The sequence below is a fragment of the Emys orbicularis genome, chromosome 7, assembly GCF_028017835.1.
Source record: "Emys orbicularis isolate rEmyOrb1 chromosome 7, rEmyOrb1.hap1, whole genome shotgun sequence".
Lineage (NCBI taxonomy): Eukaryota > Metazoa > Chordata > Testudines > Emydidae > Emys > Emys orbicularis.
The window spans coordinates 8,123,538-8,132,704 of NC_088689.1; the positions used below are offsets into that span (position 1 = coordinate 8,123,538).

A 9,167-nucleotide genomic window follows, 5' to 3' on the forward strand; every position below is an offset into this window, starting at 1 on the left:
GAATGACAGATCATAATTGTGACATTTCATGGACAAATGGGCCACCTGAAGAATCAAATGCTCAGAAAACAAATGAAACTTTGTCAACATGTCTCAGTTTCTCTTCTGAAGAGAGTCTCATCGGCAATTTAAGGTGATTTTACCACGTGACTGTTGCATTACAAATGAATATAAAAGAATGTATGTAAAATGGAATACATTACATTAGAATACCCAGAGTGTTCTAAGACAAAGGCAAAGCTGCATTCCAGTTCAAGCTATTGTCAATTTGAATCCCAAGAATTCAAGGTTCTACTTATTATTCTTGAGAATGTATGAAATTGGCTTTAGCATACATGTTTAAAGTCCAAGGAGAGTTAATGCAGAAGTTCTCTACCCAGGTCACTTATACAATAAAATCACACTATTGTTCTGCCTTTCAGATGTTCAGCTTGGCCTTTCCAATAACATCAGACAAAGTCTGCTGTGGAGTCTCACAACAAACTCACTACACACTCACCCATAAAGAGGGACCTTGCTTTTCTCCTCCTATCTAATTTTTTCACCTGACCACTGACATGACAATCCTCACAGGCTGCATCCTCTGCAGATTCCACCTGTCTCATGGATTTTATCCAACGGATGGAATTAAAAAGCGGCCCAGCCAAACTACTTTGTGTTTGACCTAGAATCAATGTCCAGCAGTCTCAGAATGACTGTTCTGAATGATGGCCTCAGAAATTCACGTCTGCCTTTCCAGCAATATGAAGAGAAGCAGTATGGCCCAGTGGATGGAGTACTGTCCTGGGATCCACAGTATATAGGTTCTGTTTCCCCATCTCTGGTGCTGGTTGATTGACTATGAACAAGTCAATTTCTCATCTGTAAAACGGGGACCAAACTTATCTTCTTTGAGGTCTACCACTAAGTGCTGGGTATTATTGTCAACTCTTCACCTGTTCCAGCTGCAGATCCTCTCCAGTTCAGGGCAACTTACTACTGCATTAATAGGGACATGTGCTGCATTCCTTTACAGGAGGATCCTTTAGCACGATATTAAGGCTTTTCTTCCCATGGACCTCCACTTTACCTCCTCAGCCCTTCCAATTACAGACCGGTAAGTCTAACGTCGGTACCGGGCAAATTAGTTGAAACAATAGTAAAGAACAAAATTGTCAGACACATAGAAAACCAAACTCTTGAGCAATAGTCAATATGGTTTCTGTAAAGGGAAATCGTGTCTTACTAATCTATTAGAGTTCTTTGAAGGGGTCAACAAACATGTGGACAAGGGGGATCCAGTGGACATAGTGTACTTAGATTTCCAGAAAGCCTTTGACAAGGTCCCTCACCAAAGGCTCTTACGTAAATTAAGCTGTCATGGGATAAAAGGGAAGGTCCTTTCATGGATTGAGAACTGGTTAAAGGACAGGGAACAAAGGGTAGGAATTAATGGTAAATTCTCAGAATGGAGAGGGGTAACTAGTGGTGTTCCCCAAGGGTCAGTCCTAGGACCTATCCTATTCAATTTATTCATAAATGATCTGGAGAAAGGGGTAAACAGTGAGGTGGCAAAGTTTGCAGATGATACTAAACTACTCAAGATAGTTAAGACCAAAGCAGATTGTGAAGAACTTCAAAAAGATCTCACAAAACTAAGTGATTGGGCAACAAAATGGCAAATGAAATTTAATGTGGATAAATGTAAAGTAATGCACATTGGAAAAAATAACCCCAACTATACATACAACATGATGGGGGCTAATTTAGCTACAACGAGTCAGGAAAAAGATCTTGGCGTCATCGTAGATAGTTCTCTAAAGATGTCCACGCAGTGTGCAGAGGCGGTCAAAAAAGCAAACAGGATGTTAGGAATCATTAAAAAGGGGATAGAGAATAAGACTGAGAATATATTATTGCCCTTATATAAATCCATGGTTCGCCCACATCTCGAATACTGTGTACAGATGTGGTCTCCTCACCTCAAAAAAGATATTCTAGCACTAGAAAAGGTTCAGAAAAGAGCAACTAAAATGATTAAGGGTTTAGAGAGGGTCTCATATGAGGAAAGATTAAAGAGGCTAGGACTCTTCAGTTTGGAAAAGAGAAGACTAAGGGGGGACATGATAGAGGTATATAAAATCATGAGTGATGTTGAGAAAGTGGATAAGGAAAAGTTATTTACTTATTCCCATAATACAAGAACTAGGGGTCACCAAATGAAATTAATAGGCAGCAGGTTTAAAACAAATAAAAGGAAGTTCTTCTTCACGCAGCGCACAGTCAACTTGTGGAACTCCTTACCTGAGGAGGTTGTGAAGGCTGGGACTATAACAATGTTTAAAAGGGGACTGGATAAATTCATGGTGGCTAAGTCCATAAATGGCTATTAGCCAGGATAGGTAAGGAATGGTGTCCCTAGCCTCTGTTCGTCAGAGGATGGAGATGGATGGCAGGAGAGAGATCACTTGATCATTGCCTGTTAGGTTCACTCCCTCTGGGGCACCTGGCATTGGCCACTGTCGGTAGACAGATACTGGGCTAGATGGACCTTTGGTCTGACCCAGTACGGCCTTTCTTATGTTCTTATTTTTGCGGATACAGACTAACACGGCTGCTACTCTGAAACCTGTCATTATGCAAGGCACTGCATTTAGCCGTATGGAGTGGAAATCCATCAACTTCATGAAAAAACTCGTACAGATACAGACTATATGCATCCGAAGAAGTGGGTTGTAGCCCACGAAAGCTTATGCTCTAATAAATTTGTTAGTCTCTAAGGTGCCACAAGTACTCCTGTTATTTTTGCGGATACAGACTAACACGGCTGCTACTCTGAAACCTGTCATTATGCAAGGCACTGCATTTAGCCGTATGGAGTGGAAATCCATCAACTTCATGAAAAAACTCGTACAGATACAGACTATATGCATCCGAAGAAGTGGGTTGTAGCCCACGAAAGCTTATGCTCTAATAAATTTGTTAGTCTCTAAGGTGCCACAAGTACTCCTGTTATTTTTGCGGATACAGACTAACACGGCTGCTACTCTGAAACCTGTCATTATGCAAGGCACTGCATTTAGCCGTATGGAGTGGAAATCCATCAACTTCATGAAAAAACTCGTACAGATACAGACTATATGCATCCGAAGAAGTGGGTTGTAGCCCACGAAAGCTTATGCTCTAATAAATTTGTTAGTCTCTAAGGTGCCACAAGTACTCCTGTTATTTTTGCGGATACAGACTAACACGGCTGCTACTCTGAAACCTGTCATTATGTTCTTATGTTATGCTTTGCTCTCTGGCTGTCTTTCCAGCAAGCAACAGATTCACAAGACTCACTCACAGCAAATCTAGGGCAGAGGCAAATTTGAGGCCTCAGCAACTCTGTGCAATCTCCTGAAGACCAGGTGATTGGAACCACCCATAACCTAACATTCCTGAACCCCACAGTAAAACTATCCTCAGGGTTCTCCTTCCTCTGCAAGGTGACACCCTATCCTGTGAGGACAATAACCTGCAGCCTACTGTAGCTCCACTTTCAAACTCCACCCATCTTCTACAGCTGTATGACAGCAGCCTGAGAAGAGGCTCAAGAGAGCTGTGGGGACACCAAATCTACACTGACTTGATACCCCAAATCTGGAAGACACTTGCAAAATAATACAATACAAGAGGTCACACCCAGTAGCAGGTTCCAAACCGGTGGCGAAAATCCCCCATGGGGCAGAGGACCAGCACAAAGCCTTCAGCCCCACTTACACTCCATATACGGAATCTGTGTGTGGTGTGTGTGTGTGGGGGAGGGACATTGATGACATGGTCATACTGAAATGCTTGCACAGCCCCTAAATACTATGGAAAGAGTCTCCACGCCAACCATTCATTGGCTGATTGCAGAAGGCTTCAGTAGGGACGGGTCATGTTTCAGAATGGTTGTCAAACAATGGTCCTGCATACCAAACCCAGGATAGGGGCATGGATTTCAGCTCCTCAACCTCCCTGCACTCTGCCTGCATCAAGCATGAATTCCCCTGTGTTTTATCAATATTCATTTATATGCAGTTACTAAAGATGAGTCTCTATTTATTCTTAACTAACATTTGTTCCCATTGGGAGCATTAAAGTTTGCTATATTTCCAGGAATCCTAGATTTCCGTGTGTCTGGTTCAAAATCACCTCTGACAGCAAGACAATCCCCATCTATACTGGAGTTTGACTGAAAGCTTTTGGAGAAAGGCTTTGCAGAGAAATCTCACCAGGGCCCAATCCTCCAGTTCCAACTGAGGCCAATGGAAAGACCCATTGACTTCAATTGGAGAAATGGACCAAGTCCTTAGAGGACACAGTGAACAGTACAAATACAGATCAATAATGTGCCAAATTAGCCCCTGATGTAAAACTACTGACTTCAGTGGAGTTACACCATGGATGAATTTGGTCATTATTATTTATTTGTATTCATAGAATACCAGGGTTGGAAGGGACCTCAGGAAGTCACCTAGTCCAACCCCCTGCTCAAAGCAGGACCAATCCCCAGACAGATTTTTGCCCCAGATCCCTAAATGGCCCCCTCAAGGATTGAACTCACAACCCTGGGTTTAGTAGGCCAATGCTCAAACCACTGAGCTATCCCTATTGTGGTAGTCCCTAAGAAGAGCCCTAGTAATGGATCAGGACTCCATTGTGCCATGTACTGTCAGCCTCTATCTATCCCAAAGGGCTTACCATCTTGTGCCTTTATTCCCTTCAAATAAACAGACCCATCTGTTCTTGAAATCAAAGCATATACGTGGGTCCTTTCTCCTGCCTCAAACTGAATAAAGTATTTGTTTTGTACATGTTTTACCTTGATGTAATAGTGTCTTAAGTGAAAGAGCCAACTACTGAAACTTACTCCAAAACACTGAATTAGTCTGGGATCAGTAGTAATGGGTGCTATTTACTATAGCAGCTTTATGGCAACAAGGTTACATATATTATAAAATCTTTCATCTAAAGGGATCCCATAGCGCTTTCCCAATAGACGAACGACACACTACAATCAGCACTGAAGTGTAGCCATGTCTGGGTGAAGCGTGACGGCTCTGTAACAGCAGCACTTACCCAACTGTTCAGAACAAAACATGAAGAATTATATTGCATCCCACTAAAACTGCAGTAGGAAAAATAATTACCCAAATTGGAATTTGGCCAGGACAATAGGGGTTAACAGCCACTTTTGCAAACAAATGTCCACACAGAAAGGATCATACTGTATCTTTCATTCAAAAGACTGCACACCATCCAACATAGTGCCCAAAAGCACCAGGGTGGGACACTGGTTCTGTACTGCTCTAGGAAGAAGGGTGCTACCTGTTGAATTAACATCACCAATCAGGTTTGACCTAATGATCTCCCAACCAATTACAGTTGGGGCCCGATGTTATTCTACTTATGTGAGATTGGAGGTGATCATAGCACCGGATGGGTTGGCATCTTCCTGTACAACAGAAGCAAGGTGTCTGCATGACCCTGTCTGACAGACAGTTGTTTGGGAAGAATGTAACTAATTAGCCAAAGCACTTCTCCACCCAATCCCAAAACATGTCCTTCGATTATAAAGCCGGAAGGGACGCTTGTAGTCATCTAGTCTCACCTCCTGTAAACCAAAACTATCATACAGTAAATTGTTTCATGTTGTTTTACAATTCGTGTCCGAGTAATGGACCGAAATATCTTTTTCTTTTCTTTTTTTTTTAAATGTAAAGACTAAATATCTAATTCCATGTATCACAAGCCCAGAATGCTTGATGGCTTTTTTAGCATCACAAGCCCTTGCTCAACAAATGAATCCCTTTAAAAAGGTGACAAACTCAATCAGTTTTAGAAGACTGGAGATCAAACTAGAAGATTAATCTTAGTAGTACCTGTGAGAGATCCAATAGTTAAGGTGGGTGGAAAGGTCCTGAAAACCTGGATGGTGAGAATTTCTGCTTCAATGATTTGATTTAAAAGTTCCAGATAAGACTATAAAATATTGGTCCAGTCAATGAAGGCTGAATCATATACAAGTGCTTATGACATCTACATTAATACTAAATGGGCTCATGACGATTTACCTTAATACCAAAAGGAATTCATAATGATGAAGCCATTATTTTAAAATGATACCAGAAGCTGAAGATAAGCACATACATATTCATGAAACATAGACAGAAATTGTATTCCAGAGTAGCATAAGAGCTGAAAACACCTTGGAACCTATTATTAGCCTGAGTCACTGATCTCCTTGATAAATAAGAAAAGCATATCCCTGCTATGACTGCATCTCATCTTCACTCTTATTAACATTCTCTCTGCTTCTTTTAAGTGAAAAGCCACAGAACTTTGAACACTTAATTACCCAGAGATGTCCACACCTCTGCCTTAGCAGGACTAGATTTAAAAACACAAGAAAACAAAACAACGACTGTTCTCACGGATCTAAGATCCCAGCGCCGGTTCACATTTAGCCAAGGCTCAGAGGGAGCAGAGCTCAAGTTAACTTGATAAAAACTTCCGCACTGTGTGCCATGAATGCTCCTTTAGTCACCTACTCTTTGGTGTGGCTATTCACAAGGAAGAGATCTGGGTTACTACTTGTAGATACAAGAACTGTCTCTTTTAACACCACAGGGACAAATTAAACAAGCACCGCTTTGTTCCGCTGCTGGAACCCTTGTTCTGCTGCGCACACATCTTCAAGTTTGGGTTTGATTTATTTCCTTCGGCATCTATCCGCCCCTAGGGAGCGGATGGCTCAGACTGGACTGCAGACCTGACCTAGTGTAGGGAAAGGGGAGGCAAGGACCGAAGGCAACTCCGACTCTGCAATGTAACTTGCATCTTCGCTCACCCGCTGCTGCTCACGCCCCGAGAGTATGCGTCGCATGCAAGCTGGGGAGAGTCTGGAGATTTGAGGACTACCCCAGATTGCTCCACGTACAACGAGGATACTGCTCTCTCCTCTCCAGTCCCACCCCTGCCCTCTCGCCAAACCTCCCGGTGGCCTCACCCAGTTAAGAGCAAGGAGAGTGCAACGCAGGTGGCTGTTGGGGGTAGGGGGAGAACACTTTTGCTGCAGCAGAAAGGCACGGGGAGCACTTTCGCCCGGCTGCAAACTGCCCCGTGACACCCGATGCGAAGGGCCAGAGACCAGCCCGATCCACCAGCCCAGCCCCGCTTTCTGCACGTTGCCCAAGACCCGGCGCTGCAGCGCCCCCCGGGCTGCATCCCGCCCCCCGCCGCGGCGCTGGGTCTACTCACGCTGCTGTTGTGGCCGGACCAGTGCACCATGGCTTGGTTGTGCGCCGAGTCCCCGGTCAGCGCGAAGGTGCTACTGCTCAGCGTCAGCTCCTCCAGCCTGAAGCGGGTGGCTTTGCCCTGCGGCTGCCCGGGGGATGCTGCCGCCGCCTCCCTGCCCTGCTGGTCCCGCTCCGCCGGGACCCCCCTGGCTCTCCTTCGCTCCGCCTGGCTCCTTCTCAGCCGGCTGCCGCGGGGCGCACGCCCCGCCGGGGTCCGCTCTTCGCCTCGCCGGCCCGGCAGGGCGGGCGCAGTCCCGCGGGGGGGAGCTCGGGGCAGGCCGGGGCCAGCGGGGCGCGCTGGGGATGCGCTGGGGTCGGTAGGTTTCTCCTGGCTGGGAGCAGCCGGGGAGGTCACTTTCCCCCCAGCCGCCGGGAACCGCCTCGCCTCTTCCCCGCGGCCCGGCCACCCGGACATGAATAATAATCCCCGCTGCGGCCGAGGCGGCTTCCCCGGGGCCAGGCAGGCGCGGCAGGTTATCTCGGCCCCGCTGGTGCCAAAGGTGCAGAGGAATTGGACAAGCCAGGTCCCGGCGAGCAGAGCAACGCGCCAGCCCGCTGGGGACCGGCCCGTAACTTTCCCCATGGCTGCGGCTGCACCGGCGAGAGGCTGGGAGAGAGACACCGGATTCACCCGGAGCAGAGGGAAGACGGCACCAACTCCATGCAAGTTTCAGGCAGGGCTGGATTCGCTGCAGGCAGGGGAAGGAGAAAAACGGCTGTCCTCTCTCTCGTTTCTTATCCCTCCCTGCCAACCCAACCTAACCCCCCAGGGCTGGCTTGGCTGATCAGGCTTTTGGATGGAAGGAAAAGCCACAACCACCCGGGGGGAGGAGCTGGATTGAAGTCAGAGCGAGAGCACCCCGGCTGGTGATTTCCTCCGCTTGTGCAATCAGTCCCAAATCGCCACTCCCGCCTCGCGTTCGCCCCAGCAGCTCCGCTAGGATGCTCAGCAGGTTACCGCGGCGGATGATCTGTTACTCTCCAACAGACGCACACAGCACTAGGCACTCGCCTTAACTTTTATAGCCTCCCCCCTACACACACACATACACGATCTCTGCCTTTGCTCCCGCCCACACGCCTGGCTTTCCCATGATCATATGCCACTTCCCCAGACCTGCGTCCTGTTGAAAGTTCCGACTCTCCCCGCAACTCCTCTGAAAATACAGAAGCGCAAACATGTCCCCCGGGGAATGAAGGAACAAACACTCCCCCCCCCACCCCCGCCGCTTTAGTAGCCTTTTTTTCCTAAAAGGGATTGAGCGTCTAATTTGCAACACCTGCCTCTTCTCCCAGTCTGATGAGGGGGTAACTTCAGGAGAGTTCGTTACCCCTGAGTCACAGCAGGGTGAGTCGAGAAGCAGCCCCACCGCCTTTAAAGGACACGGGGTGCATTTGCATAGAGTGAAGTCATGGGTCCCTTCCTGCTCTGTTAGCTATAGTAACTGCCGCTCTGTACTGAGATAAATCACTCAGGCATTGCAAAGATTTGCTCAGCTTAATACTGGCAGGAAAAGGAACATGATTTGGGAAATGAAATGACAACGGAGGGGAGGAGGAGATTCCCACCAGTGATTTCGTGGAACCCAGAGATAGCCCTGTGGTCTAAGCTCGCTGGCCGTGAGCTCTAAATAATCAAGTTCTCAGGGAGGGGACTGTTTCTTTCCCCTCGTCTCTCTCTCTCTCTCTCTGGTTTTTCTGCAGTTTTCATTATCACTTGCCACAACATTACTTACTGAGGTTATTTTTACCTTCCCTTTTAACAGTTCCATGTTAACACTTATTCCCTACTTCAGTCATGTATTAGTAAATATAGTACACACCCACATTCTCCATTTAGGTATGTGTCTGGGCACAGGTACA

The 9,167-nt window shown here is 46.6% G+C and overlaps 1 protein-coding gene across 1 annotated transcript in view; it reads right to left on the reverse strand.

Annotated features, from left to right (window-relative positions):
* SORCS1 (sortilin related VPS10 domain containing receptor 1) overlaps positions 1-7,931 on the reverse strand; it is a gene marked incomplete at its 5' end in the record, with an annotated part of 424,998 nt that extends 417,067 nt beyond the window's left edge. Inside the window, 2 exon segments of the mRNA XM_065407558.1 lie at positions 7,267-7,899; positions 7,902-7,931. Coding sequence (XP_065263630.1) covers positions 7,267-7,899; positions 7,902-7,931 — 663 coding nt within the window.
* Positions 7,932-9,167: the final 1,236 nt, after the last annotated feature.